The sequence below is a fragment of the Hylobates moloch genome, unplaced genomic scaffold (genome assembly GCF_009828535.3).
Source record: "Hylobates moloch isolate HMO894 unplaced genomic scaffold, HMol_V3 SCAFFOLD_3, whole genome shotgun sequence".
Lineage (NCBI taxonomy): Eukaryota > Metazoa > Chordata > Mammalia > Primates > Hylobatidae > Hylobates > Hylobates moloch.
The window spans coordinates 96,997,843-97,020,492 of record NW_026652278.1 but is presented as its reverse complement, the minus strand read 5'-3'; the positions used below and the strand labels follow the sequence as shown (position 1 = coordinate 97,020,492).

Genomic DNA, 22,650 nt, shown 5'->3' with positions numbered 1-22,650 from the left:
ACAGAATGAAAAAGACAATCCAGTAGAACAGTGGACAATCCAATGAACAGAAAATTAGAGAAGAGTAGTTGCACCATATACAAAAATTCACTGAGAATGGATCAAAGACCTAAATTTAAGAACTAAAACACTAAGACACTTGGAAGAAAACAAAATCTAAATGGTATTGGAGTTGGCCATGATTTCTTGAAATATGATACCAGAGCACAGGCAACAAAAGAAAAAAATAGGCACATTGGACTTCATCAGTATTAAAACCTTGTACATCAAAGGGAGTGAAAATGCAATTCATAGAATGAAAGAAAATATTTGTAAATCATGTATGTACCTTGTACATCAAAGGGAGTGAAAATGCAATTCATAGAATAAAAGAAAATATTTGTAAATAATGTATGTTGATAAGGGATGAATGAATATATGTAGAAGTCCAGCTCAACCATGTGAAACAACACAGCTCATAAATGGGCAAAGGACTCGAATAAACATTTCTGCAAAGAAGATATTCTGGTGGCCAGTAAGCACATGAAAAGATGCTCAATCTCCTTAGTCATTAGGGAAATGCAATTCAAAAACCATAATGAAATACCACTTAATACCCATTAGGATGACTATTATAATTAAAAATGGAAATAGGTGTTTTGGAGGGTGTGGAAAAATTGAAACCCTTGTACATTGTTGGTGGGAATGTAAAATGATGCAGCTACTCTAGAATACAGTTCAGCAGTTCTTCAGAAAGTTAAACATAGAATTATGCGTAGGATCCGGCAATTCCATTTCTAGATATATACCCAAAAGAAAAGCAGAGACTCAGAACGTGCTTACATGCAGGTGTTCCTGGTAATTCACAACAGACAAACATTAGATAGAAACAATCAAGTGTTCAGCAGATGAAAGGATACGACGTGATACATAGACTAACAATACAATATTCAGCCTTGAAAGGGAGTGAAGGCTGATACATGCTACAACATGGATGAACTGCTACATACATGCTACAACATGGATGAACCTTGAGAATATTACATGAAATAAGCCAGAACATATTTTATGATTCCACATACACAAGGGTACCTAGAATGGGCAAATTCACACAGACAGAAACTGGAATAGTAATTACCAGGGACTGTGGTGGTGTCCGAGGTGGGAGTAGGTGTTAAGTTTCTGTTTGGGAAGATGAAAATGTTCTGGAGACGTATAGTGGTGATAGTTGCACAGAAATGTGGATGTACTTAAAGACACTGCATTATACTTGTAAAATAGTTAAAATAGTAAGTTTGATGCTGTGTATACTTTACCAGGATAAAAACAATGCAAGAAAAAGATTGCCAGTGCATGCTGAAAATTACTAGGAGGTTATTTTTCACTCTTGAGACTAATGACAACAATTGAATGTTGGGAAGCACAGTATGTGGGAGTGTGTAAGTGGGTCTTGCTAGTATGGGATGTCACTTTAGCAAAATCTGTTGGAAGTTGCTTCTCTTTTGTATGTATTAACACGAAGATTTTCTCAGTTGAATAAAACAAGTTAAAGGATACTTTCTGTCATAAAACAGCATATTTATGTACATTTATAAATGCATTGAGTTCTAGAAGGATATATGAGTAAAAATACTCATGAATTTAAAAATTAAAGTCACAGATTTAGGTGTTGTCACCTACCCACCTTATGGTTTTTTCCTACTACACTTACATACCTCTTCATAATCTGCTGTTTCCCATGTAACACGACTATTACAAAATAGATAAAGCAGGCTGCCTTTGTAGCAGTAATTTGAGTTTCATGTGTTCCCATGTCCTGCTCAGTATTAGAGCAACTGTCAAAACACAACACCAAAGTAATGATTAGAAGTAAACTTATTACCAGTATCATTTTAGATCTTCTGTATATTGAAAAGGATTTGACATGCCAGAAAAATATAGGTAATAAATAAAGTTTGACTTTAGTTTATGCTCTTTACAGTAGTTTGCAAGGGTACCTATAAGAAGAGTTGAAGTGATAATATTTTAAACCCTAGAAAGAGCTTATAGCAACAGATTTTTATGCTTGTAGTCTTTAGTAGGCTGCCCTGCCCCAGCAGAATTTGGAAATACAAGTGAATAATTTATAATTATAAAGCATTAAGAAGTTTTGTCTCTTAAATACGTACAATTTAAAATCAAAGGGTGACATTTACAGCACATATCAAATAATTGGTCAGAGATAAACAAGTCACAGAAATGTCAAATGGGAGAGTGAAGGAAAGTTTAAAATAGCTTAGGAAGAGATCACAAAATATCCTTTGAAAGATCATAGGCACACACAAGTCAACACTAGAGCTAAAACCAGATATTATTCCATTACTAAAGAGTGATTTTGAAAGACCATTTAAAGTAGGAGTATCCAATCTTTTGGCTTCCCTGGGCCACATTGGAAGAGGAAGAATTGTCTTGGTCCACACATAAAATACACTAATGATAGCTGATGAGCTTTTTAAAAAATTGCATGTTTTAAGAAAGTTTACAAATTTGTTTTGAGCCACATTCAAAGCTATCCTAGGCCTCATGTGGCCTGTGGCCCATGGGTTGGACGAGCTTAATCTATAGTAGTCTAGGTTTCCTTAATGCTTGGAAAAGTTTGCATTGAAGCAATGAGAGTAGGGTTGATACTCTCCAAGAGCAGAAGAATGCATTGAACTGACTTTTTAGTGAGAAACACTACATTCTTAACGTAAATTCATTCTTTGTGTTTAGCTGTTTTCAAAGATGTGGATTTTCTGTTTATGTTCAGTTTGTTGCAAACATGTAAAACATGTTATTAAGCATATTAGCCTCATATCCTAACAAATTAGCCTAAAAGGTTTCAGACAAATGAAGTTGTTAATTAAAATTATGTATTTGTAGGCCAGGTGCGGTGGCTCACGCCTGTAATCCCAGCACTTTGGGAGACCAAGGCAGGTGGATCACGAGGTCAGGAGATCGAGACCATCCTGGCTAACACGGTGAAACCCCATCTCTACTAAAAATACAAAAAATTAGCTGGGCGAGGTGGCAGACGCCTGTAGTCCCAGCTACTCGGGAGGCTGAGGCAGGAGAATGGCATGAACCCAGGAGGCGGAGCTTGCAGTGAGCTGAGATCGCGCCACTGCACTCCAGCCTGGGTGACAGAGCAAGACTCCGTCTCAAAAAAAAAAAAAATTATCTATTTCTATACTAAAGTATGCTGATTTTTTTTTTTTTATTCCAAAGTTTTGTTGCCTTTGTGTTTACAAAAGGTGGTTTGAGTTATTTTTATAAGATTATTTAAAATAAGTTTAAGTTAAATTTGTCTCTACATAGTGTTTGTTACTTAGCTTTATGAATATAGCATAAAATGAACTATTGATCGTTTTGACTGTTACATCAGTGGAAGCATAAGGCCTACCTTCCCAGCATTATCAGGTTTTTTTTTTTTTATTGTTTAGCATTATCAGTTTTGAGGCCAATAAAGATGATTGGCCTAGAAGTTAAATGCGAATGCATGTGTACATGCTCCTGTTACCTGTATTGAAGAATGCTGTCATTAACTGGCACCCAGGCAACAAGTGTATGTTGATGCCATTTTGGTGCCGAGTCCTGTTTTCTACAAGGGCTACAGAGAAAAGTACAAGGCCCAGCATGGTGGCTCATGCCTGTAATCCCAGCACTTTGGGAAGCCGAGATGAGCAGATGAGTTGAGGCCAGGAGTTCAATACCAGCTTGGCCAACATGGTAAAATCCCATCTCTACTAAAAAAAAATTCGCTGGGTGTGGTGGCACGCACCTGTAATCCCAGCTGAGGCAGGAGAATCACTTGAACCCGGTAGGCAGAGATTGCAGTGAGCCAGGATCATGCCACTGCACTGCAGCCTGGGTGACAGAGAACGACTGTATCTCAGGAAAGAAAAGGTACAACACAAATCCTCTCCCGAGGAAGCTCATGTTCCTAGTACAAAGGAGGGATAATAAATGTTATGTAATTGAAGATACTGAGTAATATGGTAGATTTGTGTAAGGGCACTCCAAACCAAAGGGGAGGGGCACCCAACCAACACTTTAAATATAAAACTTCTACCTTTTATACTATTTCAGTGATAAAAGTAAAACTACCTCTCAGAATGGCATTTTATGTTTGGATTATTAAACTCAGCTATTAGTATTATACATGTAGATTGAGGCATGTAACATAAGAAACATGTGAATAACTTGCAACATGCTTTGGAAGGACGTTTGTATGTGTGTCTTTGGTTGAGAGAGCGGAGCAATAAAAAAAGTGTAAATATAGCATGCTGAAGACCTCTATGGATAAAAGATTTCGCTTCTGTCCCTGATCGTATCTTTATTCATTTCAGTTCTCCACATTGTGCCATGTTTTTTCAATTTTGCTTTATGTTTTTCTTTTGTTTTTAAACTTAAAAGGAGCCTTGGAGGTTCTCCAGTCTTTTTGCATAAACAGCAAGTAGTGCCAGAATCACACATAGAACTTTTACAAGTTGTTAGATATGCCCAGTAGATGTGGCTTGGAGCCCAGGTATGTGTTTTGTTTTTTAACTTTAGAATTGATTCCGATGAGCAGTCTGTTGAGGACTAATACCTTTATTAAAAGGTTTAATAAAATCAAACCTTTTCATAGAGCAATTCTGGCCTTCAGAGATGTCACTTGCCCAAGAGTCCCATAAATACTAAGTAGGATCAACTGGTTTCCACACTACTCAACTATAATTCCCCAAAACTGCAAAAGAAGTCTATCCTTGGGGTAAATAAACAGAAATTAAGGATGATGTTGTTATTTTTTGTTAATGATGATGTGTATTTGTTTTTTATTTTGGAGTGTTTTCCCTTTTGTTTGGCTTGATGAGCAACACTGAGGGATTTTTAATTTTTATTTTTAATTATTTCATGTCTCGTAGATTTGGTAGCACCAAATAAAATTGTAAACACCTTGCACTTTCTTCTCCAACTTGTTTCTGTTAAAAGCAGAAGAAAATTTACAGAAATAACAAAGAATGAGGATAATTTCAGGGGGATATTAATACTAGTTTAATTCATGCAGTAAGTAGATATAAAGAGTTTATTTCATTATTAATATTAATCAGGATGCCCCCAAGTTGTGTGTGAAAGAACCTTTGAGAGGGATGTGATCTGGAGAATACTGCTAATATACTCTATAATTGATTGCCCCATAAAATACAATAGCTGACAGCAGTTTTTTGTTTTTTGGTTTTTTTAGGCAGGGCCTCACTCCCATTGCCCAGGATAGATTACAGTGGCTCAATCATGGCTTACTGCAGCCACGACTTCGTGGCTCAGGTGATTCTCCCACCTCAGCTTCCTGAGTAGCTGGGACCACAGGCGCAGGCCACCACAACTGGCTAATTTTTTGTATTTTTAGTAGAGACAGGGTTTTGCCATGTTGCCTAGGCTGGTCTTGGAAATCCTGGGCTCGAGCAGTCACCCATCTCAGCCTTGCAAAATGCTGGGATTATAGGCATGAGCCACCACATCCATCTGACAGCAGAATTTTCGCAAGGAAAACGTTTATCGTTTTATTCGAGTTTCTTTATGCTTGTCTATGAATCCAGAACAGCAAAGCTGAAAATAATAGGCAGTCTGCTGGATTCAAGCACCCTCCTTTAAAAGTGTATACCCTTACGCAAATAAAAATATCTTAGTCCTTCTGAGTTCGTCATGGTTAATCAACACATTTTTGAAATGTACTTAAATCAGCTGTGAGATCCACACTTTAGAGAGCTATTATCCCTAGTTCTTTCGACCATTATGGTAGTGTAAAAAGACTCATAGGGGAGTCTGTTTTCAATAAGCTTGGTAGTACTGTATATATGATCTTGAAAATCTTAAAGAAATAGGTTGTTTCTAGTTTTGTACTAAAATAAAGCAAACAGAGTGCTGTTGTGATAGTCTTTGAATATTTCTCCTAATTTACATATATCTGAGTTTCACCGAGGGTGTGTACCTAAAGGAGAATTACTGGGTCATGTAGTGTTTGTGTCTTCAACTTTCTAAATAATGCCAAATTACTTTCCAGTGTGGTTATATCAATTTATTATCCATCAGAAATGTTAAGTAAATGTTCTCATTACTCTTTGCCAACATTTGATATTGTCTGACTTTAAACTTTTTGCGTTATGGTAAGTATAAAGGGATATGTCGCTTTATTTTACATTTTCCTGATTCTGAAAGAAGTTGAGCATCTTTTCCTGAATTTCCTAGGCATTCAAATTCCTTCTTTGAAATAATGTCTTCTGTACATTTTTCTATTGGGCAGTTTGTCTTTTTTGACTTATAGAAATTCTTTAGTCTGATTACCACTACTTTGAATATAATTGTTTTGCTTTTTGTAACTTTACACATCTGCTTGGTGTTATGGATACCTTTCTACATTTTCCTCTAATAGTTTTAAAGACTTAAATGCCTACACAGAAGTTCAGTCTACCTTTAACTGGCTTTGTTTTAAATGTAAGTTTTTATATTTGGCAGGGCATGTCCTGCTGGCAGTGTTCTTTTTCTTTAGGATATGGAATCTTCAGGATTTATGTTACTAGCTTGTCAAATAGTATTAACAGTGCTCTTGGGGCTTTGATTACAGTTACATTAAATCTATATAAATAATTGAAACAACAGCTTTCAAATAATTTTTCATGCATATTTTATACATCCTTTATTTCTAAATACTATGAGGTGGGTTGTTTTTACTATTAAAGTGTCCTTTTTAATTTTAATAATCTTAAAATGAAACAAATAGCTCATTGCCTTATATATTGAATTAGAAAAGGGAAGTATGTAGTTACAAAACTCAGTTATTAAGTATAAAAGTCTCTTCTCATCACATCTTTAGCCCATTCTGGGTGTAACCACCTTGGTACCTGTCTTGATTTGTATTAAGACCAATGTCTTATTGAGGTAGGTTGTTACTGTGGCCATAAACATTTTTTCACCTTATTTCATGAGATATAAATTAAATCCTGTAGAATTATATTGTCCTTTTATCCTAATGGAAGCTTATTTGAATGTGTGGTTAATAAATAATTGTCTCTGAGGTAGCATTGCTGGTAGACAGATTGGTACTTTTCAAATCAGATATGGGTATGATTTACCAGGTTTTATGGCTTCAGGTTATCTAACCTTTCTTGTTCAGCTTTGTTACCTATGAAATAGGGTGAGAAATGTCTAAATCATTATTCTAGTCACTTGAATGTTTACTGAGCATTCTCTGTGCGCTCCAATGTGTAAGGGTTAAATGAGATTACCTAGGTGCCTGGCACATGAGAGGTGTTCTTTTGATGTTTGTTCCAATTTTCTCTATTCAAATAATTTTTCAGGCTTATTATCTTTTTATTTAGAATCTACATCAGGAGACAAATCCGTATCACATTCTTGCACAACTCCTTCCACGTCTTCTGCCTCTGGACTGAACCCCACATCTGCACCTCCAACATCTGCTTCAGCGGTCCCTGTTTCTCCTATTCCACAGTCACCAATACCTCCCTTACTTCAGGACCCAAATCTTCTTAGACAATTGCTTCCTGCTTTGCAAGCCACGCTGCAGCTTAATAATTCTAATGTGGACATATCTAAAATAAATGAAGGTAAATCTTCATAACAGTTTTTAAAAAATTTATTTGCATTGTGCAAAGTTGTGTAAGTAGTAAAATCCCCAACTTAGGAATGGTCTTTGTTTTCTTTTGAAAATTTTTTTTTTTTTTGAGACGGAGTCTCGCTCTGTCGCCCCGGCTGGAGTGCAGTGGCGCAATCTCGGCTCACTGCAAGCTCCGCCTCCCGGGTTCATACCATTCTCCTGCCTCAGCCTCTCCGAGTAGCTGGGACTACAGGCACCTGCCACCACGCCCGGCTAATTTTTTGTATTTTTAATAGAGACGGGGTTTCATCGTGGTCTCGATCTCCTGACCTCGTGATCCACCCGCCTCGTCCTCCCAAAGTGCTGGGATTATAAGTGTGAGCCACCGCGCCCGGCCTCTTCTGAAATTTATAGTTGAACTTTTTTTTTTTTTTTTTTTTTTGAGTTTGGAAATTTATATCCACTGTAGTTTAAGACTGTTGGTAGTATAATTGAGTTAGTGGTGCTTGGATCTTGTGTATATTTTTCAATACTTGTTATGTGTCTGGTAGTTATTGCAGATAAGCCATTCTATGTACTTAATGTGTATGGTAAAATTTTACATTAAAACAACAGAGTATTTGTTGAAATTGATATAAAAACTTCTGGTATGTTTCTAAAAAACCTGTATAAATAATTACTCAGAATATTTAAAATATGCTAATTACTAGAAAAGTAGGAATTCAGGTAGCTACTTAAAATGCTTTTAAAAAATTGTGAGAAGAGAGGAGATAGGTACTAGATAAAATATTGCCATTTTTTCCTGGTGAATTGTATTATTTAATTCCAGCCTTTTCAGTAATGCTACTTATGTTTCAGAATATTTAGGCAGCCACTTTGAAAAAGTCTGAATAAAAGTAGATGTGGTTTTAATTTGGAAACTGTTCACATTCACACGTTAATTCGTAAGAGCACTGCAAAATTTTCTGTTGAAAATGATAAATTTTTAGGCCAAGGCGGGTGGATCACCTGAGGTCAGGAGTTTGAGACCAGCCTGACCAAGATGGTGAAACGCTGTCTCTAATAAAAATACAAAAGTTAACCAGGCGTGATGGCACGTGCCTGTAAATCCCAGCTACTCCCAGCTGAGGTACGAGAATTGCTTGAACCCAGGAGACGGAGGTTGCAGTGAGCTGAGATGGTGCCTCTGCACTCCAGCCTGGCTGACAGAGCAAGACTCCATCTCAAAATAAATAAATAATAAAATGATCAATTTTTGTGTACATTTTCACATAATGTACTTAAAAGTAGTGTTAAGTGGTTAAGTTCTTATCCTAAAAATAAAGCTATCTCAGGCTAGTTGGTTATTAGTCTGTTCCTACTGTCTTTAATTTTTTTGTATTTTTATTTTATTCTCTAACCACACAGTTCTCTTGTGTGGTAGGTAAATGTTTTATTTAGGCAAAGTGGGGCTTTTAGATAGTTTGAGGAGGCCAGATGCAGTGGCTCATGCCTGTAATTCCAGCACTTGCCGAGGCTGGTGGACCACTGAAGCCCAGGTGTTTGAGACCAGCCTGGGCAACATGGTAAAACCCCATCTCTACTACAAATACAAAAACTTAGCCAGGTGTGGTGGTGAATGCCTGTAGTTCCAGCTACTTGGGAGGCTGAGGTGGGAGCATAACTTAAGCCTGGAAGGTGAAGGCTATGGTGAGCTGTGATTGCACAACCCTGTCTCCAAAATAAATAGTTGAAGAAATAATAGTTAATGTCAATAATAAAATATCTTACACATCAAAAATACATGGTATTTCTAAATACCTTTTTTTTTTTTTTTTTGAGATGGAGTTTTTGCTCGTTGCCCAGTCTGGAGTGTAATGGCGCAATCCTGGCTCACTGCAACCTCTGCCTCCCAGGTTCAAGCAATTCTCCTGCCTCAGCCTCCCTAGTAGCTGCGATTACAGGCACCTGCCACTATGCCCAGCTAATTTTTTGTGTTTTTAGTAGAGACGGGGTTTCACTATGTTGGGCAGGCTGTTCTCGAACTCCTAACCTCAGGCGATCCACCCGCCTCAGCCTCCCAAAGTGCTGGGTGTGAGCTACCATGTCTGGCCAATACTCCCTTTTTTTGTATCCATTTTTAGATTATTAGGATGGATCTTGATGTAGGATTTGAATGGCCAGCTTGTCTAAAAAGGCAGTCACATGAAATAGCAATCGTTTATCCAGTGAATTCCATATAACATACTGAACACTCACATACTAATAGGTTTCTGATGTAATCGGAAGTTCCTGTGAACACTCGTTAAATTTTGTAGAGAGACTTTGTTCAGGTGATCATCTTAATTAGTGTAAAAGAAACTCTGTTGGTTTACCTTTATTGTAAACCCAGTAAGTTTCATTTTCTCTGCCTCAGATCATTTCACATCTTGGGACCCATTTCACATCTTGGGACCCTTACTCCTACCTAGTAGGCTTTTATTTTGAGAGTTCTAGGTGGAAATATTTGTTTCTTGTGGGTTCTCTTCCTTGTCAGGTTGTTACTAATGCCACATAAGCCTCTTGTTTTTATATGAATGTATGAAATAATATGTTTTTAGTTCTTACAGCAGCTGTGACACAAGCCTCACTGCAGTCTATAATTCATAAGTTTCTTACTGCTGGACCATCTGCTTTCAACATAACGTCTCTGATTTCTCAAGCTGCTCAGCTCTCAACACAAGGTATTCTTACTCATCTTAGATATCTCTAGAATGGTATCTTGATTTTGTTTTGGAATTAATAGCCCTTTTTTGTATTTAGTTTTTCCTTTTCTTTCCTTTTTTTTTTTTTTTTTTTTTTTTTTAGTTTTTTAAGAGATTAGCTACAATAATTTTGTTTTTTTTTTTGTAACACTGGCATATACAGTAGTATTTTTATTTCCTTTCTTTTTAGATGAAGCAAGCTTTGACATTTGTCTTAAGGTATTGCCATCAAATCTATAATTATTTAATACAGTATTTAATTCAGACTTTGTTATTAATGAGTTTTTTAATGCCAAAGCTAAAAGTAAACTATGATGTGCCATATATCTTTGTGAAACATTGCATGTATTTGAAGAGTTGAAGTTTGGTTCAGATTGACGTTAGATGTTTTTTGACTGGATAATATGGAAATGCTCATTTTCTGCCTTGAATTAGATATCCCTCTTCATGAAGGTATCCAAATGGAGAGAGATACACATAGGAGCAAATGGGAAGTGAAAGGGTCACTTTGTCAGAAAGCTGATAAACAGCAGGAATGCCTTGTCTGGAATGGAAGTATAATGGTGCAGAGACTCTTGCAACCCTCTGGCTAGCCTCATGAGCAGGAGACTGCGTGGGATACCTGGGCCTAAATGTAGAATAAGAAAGAAGAAATAAGGATGGTGAGGAGGCCTTCCATGTGAGAATAGGTTCAGGCCTAGCTTCCTGTTACAGCCACATAAAGGAGAGTGGGCCACACTGGGTGTGCTTACCTCTGAACACACAGCTCACTTAGTCAGTGTGGCCCAGTGAGAAGGTCAGATTCTGATTTATTCCATTAAGTGTTCTCTGGGTAATATGGGGGTGGGGGGTTTAGAGTGATACAAATATCTTTGCCACATATATTACAAAGGACTTTAGTTTTTTGTTTTGTTTTGTTTTTCTTTAAAATTAATTGTTTCCCTTTTCTACAGCCCAGCCATCTAATCAGTCTCCGATGTCTTTAACGTCTGATGCGTCATCCCCAAGATCATATGTTTCTCCAAGAATAAGCACACCTCAAACTAACACAGTCCCTATCAAACCTTTGATCAGTACTCCTCCTGTTTCATCACAGCCAAAGGTATGTCACCTTTGAGGGACATTTGGGAAAGAAACTACTTACTTTTGGAAAGTCAGTAACATTTTAGAATCTGTTATAGAAAAAGCCCTCTGAGAATGAGGTGTAGTGGTGGAATGAATGACAGGTATGATAGTAGATGCAGCCTAGAATTTCTCAGTTCACTGAGGGATAGAGAGGGGCTTTGAATCTGTGCTGCTTTAATACACCATCTGAGTCTGTTCCCTAATGGTTTTGGGATTTGTCACATGGAGAGCGAGATAAAGAGGATATACTGAGTCTTAATATTTGTAGAATTTTCAAACTCCAAAAGACATGAATGAACATGTTTTCCAGCGACTTTTCCATATTTGTATTTCAAAAATGAGGCAGTTTCTGTGCTAAGAACTTAATGTATGTTTAATTTTCACATCATGAGAATCACTTGCTTTATTTAATAGATGAGAAAATCAAACTCTCAAGTTTCTGTGGTAGAGTCAGAATTTGAAACCTAGGTGTTTGTGAATACAGGGACCCATTTTACTAACCTTATATTGCCTGTATTCCTCCCAGCAGAATCTTACATGGTTGGCTCCATAGGTGCAGTTAGAAAATTGCTGGTCTAAATGGTAAATGTAGGGGGAATTTCTTTTGAGTAGTTTTGGAACAGTAGGCTGTTTCAAACTTTTTAATGCCAGATAATTCTTTGTAAGGTCTTAAGCAGAAGCCCAAAAATAAAAATGCATTGAAATATAACTTGAAAGAGGTGGCTGGTCAGCTTTTAAAGTCTTCTCGTTTGTTCATCCCTTCCCTACCTTGGCCATTGATCATTGCATGTTTTAGGGTCAATTTAGATTGATTTTTAAAATTCCAAGTTACAGTTGTTAGTTTATTATGCAGTTCTTATCATTTGCCAGTATTTTAAGGAGGAAAGAATTAAAATGTGAGTTTCAGCAAAAGAGATGTTATTTTTGGAGCTTAGAACTTGTCTTCAGGGTGGTATTTTAAGAGTATAGTAAATAGTGGTTAAAAGTGAAATAAGTGGTAGTATTGGTTTTATAGTCACTTGTAAACTGAGCATTTCAACTCCTTTAAGCAGGCCGGGTGTGGTGGCTCACAGCTATAATTACAGCACTTAGGAGGCCAAGGCGGGAGGATTGAATTAGGCCCTGGGCAATATAGCAAGACGCCATCTCTACAAAAATAATTTGAAAATTTGCTGGGGGAGTTCGAGGCAGGCGGATCACTTGAGGCCTGGAGTGTGAAACAAGCCTGGCCAACAGGCAAAACCCGGTCTCTACTAAAAGTACAAAAATTATCTGGACGTGCTGGCACAGACCTATAATCCCAGCTACTCAGGAGGCTGAGGCATGAGAATCACTTGACCTGGGAAGTGGAGGTGCAGTTGAGCCAAGATCACGCCACTGCACTCCAGCCTGGGCAAGAGAGTGAAACTCTGAAAAACTTTCTTGGGCATGGCAATGTGCACTACTCAGGAGGCTGAGGTAGGAGAATCACCTGCGCCTGGGAATTCAAGGTTAGAGTGAGCGAAGATCACGTCACTCTGCACTCCAGACTAGGCAACCAGATTAAGACCCTGTCTCAAAAAAAAAAAAAAAAAATCCTTTAAGCAAGTAGCTGTTCGTTTTTTGTGTTCCAAAAACTTCTTCAAGTTGCTTTTAAAATAATTGAACATTTGAGCTTTTATGTAGTGCTTGCTAAAATGTTCTTTATAAGACTTGACTAGAATTGATAGGTAATATTCAGAAGTTAAGCAGGACATTCCGAATTTGTTAGGGAGAATTATTAATCATATCCCCTCACCCTACCAAAAGAAAAACAGCAGTGAGGTGTGACTTAATCACAAAGGACTCCATCTGCCTTTGTGCCTCAATTTAGAGCTTATATTTCAAACTGCTTTTCTCTATGTGGCTTCTGAATATAATACATATCCTGATTGGCAATCATGGACTTCAGTCTACCTCTGTAGAGTAACACCTCTTTGAAAAACTCTGATGTTGAACTTTATATGGGCCATAACTCATTTTCTGATAGCCCAATCACATATTTCTCCATATCATTAAAATCTAAGCATCCATATGTGTATGATGTGGTAGCATACATATTTACTTTTATTGATATAAAAGTAACAGTAAATCAGAAGAGATAATAATGTATTGGAAAGAAAACTGAGCTGTAAAGGAGGAGAACTAGTTTCTTAGACTGGTTTGATAGGGAAGTAATTTTATGACCTTGGGCTTTTACAAAGAAATGAGATGTAAGTTTCAGAACTTTGACTGTCTTCTTTAAAACACCACACTTTACGTGTTTTAAGACGATTACCTAGATTTTGGGGGGAGAGATGTGAATTAGATTTGGAGACCATCTCACCAGATTTTGACATTTCAGGTTAGTACTCCAGTAGTTAAGCAAGGACCAGTGTCACAGTCAGCCACACAGCAGCCTGTAACTGCTGACAAGCAGCAAGGTCATGAACCTGTCTCTCCTCGAAGTCTTCAGCGCTCAAGGTAGGTTGATACTGTATATTGACGCCACATTGTTTTATTTAATGGTGGTACACTGCATTGTTTGAATATTATATCTGTAAAATAGAACTTAACCTTAAACTCCATGAATACCCTAAAGTAGGCTTATATGTTGTAAAATTTACAAAGACAAACCTGTATACAAGAGGGTAGGTTGTTGTCTCTAGTAGTGAAGCCTGGGTTATTTTGAAGAAAGTGGCTCTTTAAAATTTTACACAGTGCAATATAATGGGGCTAAAGATTTGTGATACTTGTACCAGAAAGGCACACGATTTTACAATATTTGTTGGAATTACCTTACTTTTTAACCTCCTCATAGCAGTTTTGGTTTGAGTATATTGATGAAAGCCAAAGTCTCATATCTAAAACTTGGGCCAATGTTTCCCAACTGGTATATGTCAGGCTTTCCCAATAGCTTAACTGTGACCCTATACAGATGGCTTTTTAGATGGTTCTATATACTGCTGTATTGTGTTAGCACTTTTCTTTGTTCATTAACAACACAACTTTAAATGACATTTGTTGAATGAATGGTTTTCATTTGATTGATTTTCCTATTTTTTATTTCATGCTATGAGGTAGCAAAATAATTCACCTGTTGTTTTTATTGTTGTTTTCTAAACAAGCATTTCAGAACTTATACCTCCAAATGAGAGTTGTTCCCTTCAAAATAATCACCTTGGGAAGCTGTCTACTTACTCCAGCAATGTTGCCATTGCTCTGAACATTTTTGGGAAATCCTTCTTTTAAATTGTTTTTAGAGGCTGCAGTATTATTTTAAATATCCTCAGTGATGAAAACTCTTCATCCTTTGGGAGATTTAGTTTTTGGAAATAACTGAAATTCATTCAGAGCCAAGTCTGGTGAAGCAGGTAGGAGATCAACTTGGGTGATTAAATTTTTTGGTTCTCACCACCATATCCCCAACCCTGGCCCAAACCATTCAGCTTTAAAAGAAGATAAAGAATCTCAGAGTGTTATTTTTTTGGTTTTGTTTTGCCACTATGCTTGTTGAGTGCTATCCAATAAAATGTCTGTATTTTGCTTCACATTATTTCACCCTCTGATTCAGCAGTTCTGACGTTGGGAACAAAGGCAATATATATTTTCCCCTTACCTAGATGTATATGAGCAGTCTTCAGATGTGCATTATATCTACAGCTGTTAAAATATGACTTTTTTAAGTTATATTCTTATTAGTGTTTGTGCTACACAAAGTTAGCAGGTTCTGCTCTCAGATGTGGAGAGTACAGTTTACATTTGACTCTGACAGTAGTGTTAAAAGGGCTTTTTCCCCCAAAGTGTTTTGAGGAATAATATACTTTGGATTGTTAATTCTCTTTATTTGACGTTAAAATAACAAATTTCTTAGGAATTTGGATATCTTTAAGTTAATAAAAGGTATTAACATGCAGTTTCTAGGATAAGGATACCCAGAAACTACTTTTAAACATACTACACATTCAATTCTGTTTTCTAGTAGCCAGAGAAGTCCATCACCTGGTCCCAATCATACTTCTAATAGTAGTAATGCATCAAATGCAACAGTTGTACCACAGAATTCTTCTGCCCGATCCACGTGTTCATTAACGCCTGCACTAGCAGCACACTTCAGTGAAAATCTCATAAAACACGTTCAAGGATGGCCTGCAGATCATGCAGAGAAGCAGGTATGTTACGTACAGCCTAGATTTTACCTTTGGATGATCAGCAAAACAGAATTTAATCAACTAGAAAATCTAATGTGACCACTGAATTCAAGCAATATTTAAAATAATGAATCTCTAACTTTGTAGTCATTTAAAAAATATTTGATATGTATGATAACTTTTCTGGTTTTACAAAATATTTTAACATTATATAGCCGCTGTTGTCAAGTACTCAGCAGTTAGCTCAGTGCTTAATGCCTTATATTTATTTTCTTTACTTCTTAAAACAGCTAAGCAGTGTAGATAGAGTTTTCTCATTTTGCCATTGAAGTCCTTAAGACCAAATAGTGCATAAGACCTTGATCCCAGGGTCACCCAGTTAACAGTGAGTGGCTCAAAGCCAGTGTACTTTTTCCACTCGGCTTCTCTGATAGTCTCAGAATCCATTAGCACTGTTAATCTACTGGCCAAGCGCAGTGGCTCATACCTGTAATCCCAACACTTTGGGAGGCCGAGGCAGGTGGATCACTTGAGGCCAGCCAGGAGTTCGCGACCAGCCTGGCCAACATAGTGAAACCCCATCTCTAACCATAAGTATAAAAATTAGCCAGGCATGGTGGCATGCACCTGTAATTCCAGCTATTCGGGAGCCTGAGGCACCAGAATTACTTGAACCCAGGAGGCAGAAGTTGCAATGAGCCGAGATCGCACCACTGCACTCCAGCCTGGGTGACAGAGTAAGACTGTCTCAAAAAAACCAACCAAACAAACAAAAAACGGTTAATTTTCTATGACTTTCCCACTGGACTAGCAACTGGAAGTTAGGAAACATTTTTGCTTTGGGATGAGAGACCTTAGAACATTCCACTTACTGCCATTTGCCCCTTTCTTTTTATCAGATAACTGGCCATCTGGGGTGTTCGAAAGTTTACAGAGAATATGTTGTGTGTCTTATGATAGAGGAGTATAGTGAGGCTCTTGAATCAGTATCTAATACCTGAACTTGCAGAAATGACAATCTCTTTGGCTGACCGAGCATCTTTTATTAACCACAAATCATGAGTCCTTTCTTAGTGCTGTGTTAGCTTCAGGTTGGAAATCCTATTTTCTCCAACTTGGAAGAGAAATATTAAAATAAGTACCTTCCACCCTTAGAGACAGTTTCTTAAAAGAAATTAATTTTCCCTATTAGATTCACTAGCATTTTTGTGTATTTAAGGGAAAAGGATTATTCTCTGATCCTAGTATAAAATTGTACTCAGAAATTTCATGTTTTATTTTGTGTATATTAATGTTTGTTCATTTCTTTAATTACAGGCATCAAGATTACGTGAAGAAGCGCATAACATGGGAACTATTCACATGTCCGAAATTTGTACTGAATTAAAAAATTTAAGATCTTTAGTCCGAGTATGTGAAATTCAAGCAACTTTGCGAGAGCAAAGGTAAGTCTTTCACTGAAATATATTTTTATGTTTCTCAAGATTATGATTCTTAAATCGAACTAAAGATGTAAATCACATTTTATGAAATGTAAAGTTCTCTTTGATACATTGATCACATTCTATCACTGCATTTTCATAAGTTAATAGTATTTCTCGTGAAGGGATAAAGCCTATTGATTTTCTCTTAACCCATGATGAATGCTTCATTTGACTTTTCTCATAACTCCATAAGCTGCAATAATATATTATTGAAAAAAATAAAATATTGACCACAACTAATTATAAATGTCCTCTCTTGCTGAGGGTGTTTCCATTGAAATTTCAGATTATTTGTCCTTGCATCATCAATAGATGCCTTGAAAAGTATAGGAAGAATTTGTCCAGCACGTTTAGTGTATCTGCTGTCTTAGTGTTTTTCACCTGAACTCTTGTCTTGCATTTCTTAATATAGTGTTTCACTCAAATAGAATATCTAGGTCATAATAATAATAGCATAGGTATTTTTTTTAATGCCTATTACAGAGTTGAGGACAGACTTGGCAATGGCTTTATGTCCTGTCTGTGCAAGTCACAGAGTTACAGGTAGACTGAATCTTGTCAAGAAACCATAAATACTTAGTAAATACCAAATGTAGTTTATAGTACAACTTGAAAAAGTAAGTTTATTTACAGTTACTAAAATATCTAGAGGTACTCTCTGAGTAACAACTTAGGTTCTTATACTCTCAGATTGCTCTGAAAGTAGTTCTAACATAAACTTCATTTTGGCTTGTTACATCATTAGACTTTTAGGAAATTATTCATTATTGCATCTTAGGAAAACAGTATATACAGTCAAATATCAAGCCAGCCTGATTATGCCTAATTCATGTGTACAGGCAATAAATATTATAGTTCCCAGAAGAGAGGAGTAAAAACAGGCAATATTTTTATGTTCATGGGAATCTGCGTAACTGGGGTTTGTGTGTTTCAATTTTTGGTTTTTGGCTTCATTTTTATGTACCTACATCTACATTGAGAATTGCTGTTCTAAATGATTAATCTCTTACACCTGGTTAATTCTACTCTTTACTATATAGTGGGCCAGAAAACATGCAGTATAGGTTTATTTCATGTATAATAGCTGCTGCTTTCTTTATTGTGATGATAGTTTATAAAGTAATACATTTTAAGTCGTTAGAGCCAAAGGAATTATTAAGAAATTGTTAAAAAGGCCAGGCACGGTGGCTAAAGCCTGTAATCCCAGCACTTTGGGAGGCCAAGGTGGGCGGATCACCTGAGGTCAGGAGATCAAGACCAGCCTGGCCAACATGGCAAAACCTTGTCTCTACTAAAAATACAAAAATTAGCCAGGCATAAGGACAGGTGCCTGTAATCCCGGCTACTTGGGAGGCTGAGGCAGGGAGAATTGCTTGAAACCCAGGAGGTGGATATTGCAGTGAGTCAAGATCGCACCCCTGCACTCTAGCCTGGGCAACAGAGCAAGACTCTGTCTCAAAAAAATAAAAAATAAAAAAAGTTGTTAGAAAACTAAAACATCTTTCCTCATCCTGATACTTTAATAGATATTATGTATTAAATGTTTACTTTGTCTTAACTGTAAACCAATTTATAGTTAATTTTTTTAATTTTTTTGCCTTAATTAGAAATCACTTGTTTTAATTTAAAAAATTACAATTATAAAAGCTTGGGTTTTCTGTAATATTTGTATATATACACAGGTTCTAATGTCTGCTTTTTTTTTTCAGGATACTATTTTTGAGACAACAAATTAAGGAACTTGAAAAGCTAAAAAATCAGAATTCCTTCATGGTGTGAAGATGTGAATAATTGCACATGGTTTTGAGAACAGGAACTGTAAATCTGTTGCCCAATCTTAACATTTTTGAGCTGCATTTAAGTAGACTTTGGACCGTTAAGCTGGGCAAAGGAAATGACAAGGGGACGGGGTCTGTGAGAGTCAATTCAGGGGAAAGATACAAGATTGATTTGTAAAACCCTTGAAATGTAGATTTCTTGTAGATGTATCCTTCACGTTGTAAATATGTTTTGTAGAGTGAAGCCATGGGAAGCCATGTGTAACAGAGCTTAGACATCCAAAACTAATCAATGCTGAGGTGGCTAAATACCTAGCCTTTTACGTGTAAACCTGTCTGCAAAATTAGCTTTTTTTAAAAGAAAAAAAAAATTGGGGGGGTTAATTTATCATTCAGAAATCTTGCATTTTCAAAAATTCAGTGCAAGCGCCAGGCGATCTGTGTCTAAGGATACGATTTTGAACCGTTATGGGCAGTGTACAAAATATGAAACAACTGTTTCCACACTTGCACCTGATCAAGAGCAGTGCTTCTCCATTTGTTTTGCAGAGAAATGTTTTTCATTTCCCGTGTGTTTCCATTTCCCTCTGAAATTCTGATTTTATCCATTTTTTTAAGGCTCCTCTTTATCTCCTTTCTTAAGGCACTGTTGCTATGGCACTTTTCTATAACCTTTTCATTCCTGTGTACAGTAGCTTAAAATTGCAGTGATTGAGCATAACCTACTTGTTTGTATAAATTATTGAAATCCATTTGCACCCTGTAAGAATGGACTTAAAAAGTACTGCTGGACAGGCATGTGTGCTCAAAGTACATTGATTGCTCAAATATAAGGAAATGGCCCAATGAACATGGTTGTGGGAGGGGAAAGAGGAAACAGAGCTAGTCAGATGTGAATTGTATCTGTTGTAATAAACATGTTAAAACAAACAAAAATTGTTATTTTTCTTTTCCTTCGGTCAGTGCACATTAAAATTTGAACTACCTGGGGATTCTTTATCAGAACTGTTCTTGTTGAATATTTATACTTAATTGAAATAATTGCTTAAGGGAGGTTTTGTTTAAAACGTATTAACAGGAAATTGTGTATAAGATATTTAATGAAATAAGAAATTCAACAAGAATGATTAAGTCACTTCCCAAGTGGTTGTCATTTGTTAAACCCTGGTTTACCTGTCTTGCTATTATGACATTTCATTTGGAAGGATGTTTGTGTTGTAGCTAACTGTTCAAGTCTGGTGCTGACTGCTGTTCTTAGCCATCACAAAACGCTAAATTTGTGTAATTGGAGCTTCCTGCTGTTATCTGGAAATAGCAGGAAAGCGCAGCTTTGTATATTGTTTCCTAAAGTATATTAAAATAAAAAAAGAAACTATTGCTACTATAAAATTACCTTGACTTTTTTTTTCCTTTGCTAAAGTACTAGTCACATAGCCTTAGCTTCACACTGCCAGTAATGTATCAAATCACAAGGGTTTCCACATGAAAAAAATACTTTCTTCCCCCACAAAAAAACTTTTACCATCAAAATCTTGCCATCTGATTTAGAAAGGTGTTTTTTCTTTTTTTAATTGGTTTAGGGCTTTTGGTGATTTTTTTTTTTTTTTTTTTTTTTTTTTTTCTGTTGGGGCAGATAAGTGCTTCCAAAACTGGCAGCACCAAGGGCTTGTTTTTTATGTTAGACATCAATGTCAATGTTACTACATTCTTGGATGCTAACATAAATTTTGAAATTGCTCTTGTGCTTTAAGCATATATTTAAAGTATGGAAGTGAAATGATCAGGCTCTTCAGTAAGCTCAAAAAGTTAACTGTAAGCGATAGTGTTGGTGTTTTCTAAAATACAAAAATGTTCCAGTGTAATTAAAAGGAATTAAAATCTTATACTGGAAGATATTTTCCTGTAATTTAAGAATACTTTTTAAATGTAAGAAAAGACAAATGCCATTAATTTATTGTCATGTTTATACCTCTGTGAGATTGTTAACATCTGCTGAATTTAATTAGTGCATGTAAATGAAACCCCAAAGAGCTGTGTGTTAAGCTAGAAACCTTACTGTATCTTTTCTGGAAAGAAATGAGCAATTTGTTTTAATAGGCAAATGTTTCCTGATCAGATGGCAATTTGTGATTTAGGTAAATTTGAATTTGATATGCTTATAGTCTACTGGTCTGTGTAGCTATGTTTTGTTTTTTAAAAAAGTTTAAATCTCTAAATGAATTAGTCACATATATTTAGGAGAAGACGCCTAATCTGACATTTCTTAATAGTGAATTTTTTTTTTCTTGAGACAGAGTTTCACTCTTGTTGCCCAGGCTGGAGTGCAATGGCGTGATCTCGGCTTACCGCAACCTCCACCTCCTGGGTTCAAGCGATTCTCCTGCCTCAGCATTCCGAGTAGCTGGGATTACAGGCAGTCACCACCACGCCTGGCTAATTTTGTATTTTTAGTAGAGATGGGGTTTCTTCATGTTGGTCAGGCTGGTCTCTGCCAACCTCAGGTGATCTGCCTGCCTTGGCCTCCCAAAGTGCTGGGATTACAGGCGTGAGCCACTGCTCCTGGCCAGTAGTGAATTTTTAAACACAGAAAATTTAAAATTTTGTGGAAATACTTTAAATATTGCACCTTACTACAGACATGGTATCCAGCTCCTAACCTTAACTAGGGAATATCTATTAAAATAAGCATAATGTTCTGGACTGGAATATTCCTTATCTAGTTGGCCATGGATTTGAGCATGTACCTTGGTTTAGATAATTTGAAAATAGAAATACTGAATAGCCTCTAGGGAACTTAAGTGGCTTTTTCCCCCCGTTTTAAAAGATTAGTCTCCATTCAAACTTTTTAAATGTCGTGTTATTGTAACAATATATTTGATGAAAGAAGGTTAGAGACTCCCCTGAAGAACCAGCTTCCCTACGCTTTTTATTTTTCTAACTTGTCTAACCTGATTTTAAAACGACTGCAATTCCAGACTAAAAACATGCTTCAGCCCTGTTTCAAGACATTATGCTTCTTTTAACAGCCCAAATTAGTAGTAGTATTTTTCTTCTAAATCTTTGTTTCACACTTGTAAAATCTTGGGAAGGAGGTTCTTAAAACTTTGCCAGGAATTGTTACCCATTTCCAAAACAGTTTATTATGTTGAACCACCATATCTTTGAGGGACTGTTTTAAAGGGGAGAGGGCAATGCGGGAAATAATTCACTCTGCGCACCGGAACTATTGTAGTTCAGGACTTCCAGCTACTGTATTTAGATGTTGGGTTTGAATATACAGATTTCTTTTCAATACCTGTAAATAACGGCTATATTCTTGTATTTGTACGGGAGTGTACAAAATGACACTGAAAAGTAATAAATATGTTTTGACTATATTGTGCAGTTATTTCAGAACTGTGTTTTGAAAGTCTTACAATGCATAATTTGCATTTGAGTAAGGAAATTTAAAATACAGATTACTGCTGAAATTTTAATCAGTCGGTGTGTTTCAATAGTCTGAAACATTTTAGTGAAAATTCTAACGTAAAGTTGGGATTGTTTAGGTCGTGCTCTAATTTGCGGTACCCTCCTTTTCCTGATCATGACCTTTGATAGTGCCCTGAAGTGCAGCCTGCCTAGATGATCTCATGCAGGCTCTTGGCTCTAAAAACCCCTTCATGTGCTACTTTACATCCCGATTATCTCCAGTCCTGATCTCTTTTTGAGTTCCCAAAAACAGTCCACTTAGATGCTCTCCTTAACACAGCATGCGCTCCAAAAAGAACTCATGGTTTGTGCCTCAGATTATTCTTGTTTTTT

The 22,650-nt window shown here is 36.6% G+C and overlaps 1 protein-coding gene across 10 annotated transcripts in view; it reads left to right on the top strand.

Annotated features, from left to right (window-relative positions):
- The window catches only part of WAC (WW domain containing adaptor with coiled-coil), a 93,448-nt gene extending 71,222 nt beyond the window's left edge, over positions 1–22,226 (top strand). For 7 of the 10 annotated variants that reach the window (XM_058436586.1, XM_032144464.2, XM_032144504.2 and 4 more), the window contains 7 exons: positions 7,356–7,601; positions 10,171–10,293; positions 11,268–11,416; positions 13,802–13,920; positions 15,419–15,608; positions 16,905–17,032; positions 18,781–22,226. In XM_058436586.1, coding sequence (XP_058292569.1) covers positions 7,356–7,601; positions 10,171–10,293; positions 11,268–11,416; positions 13,802–13,920; positions 15,419–15,608; positions 16,905–17,032; positions 18,781–18,850 — 1,025 coding nt within the window. In that variant the 3' untranslated portion in view covers positions 18,851–22,226. The remainder of the gene's footprint in view (positions 1–7,355; positions 7,602–10,170; positions 10,294–11,267; positions 11,417–13,801; positions 13,921–15,418; positions 15,609–16,904; positions 17,033–18,780) is intronic. The other 3 variants (XM_058436588.1, XM_058436584.1, XM_058436583.1) reach the window with 2 other exon arrangements.
- Positions 22,227–22,650: the final 424 nt, after the last annotated feature.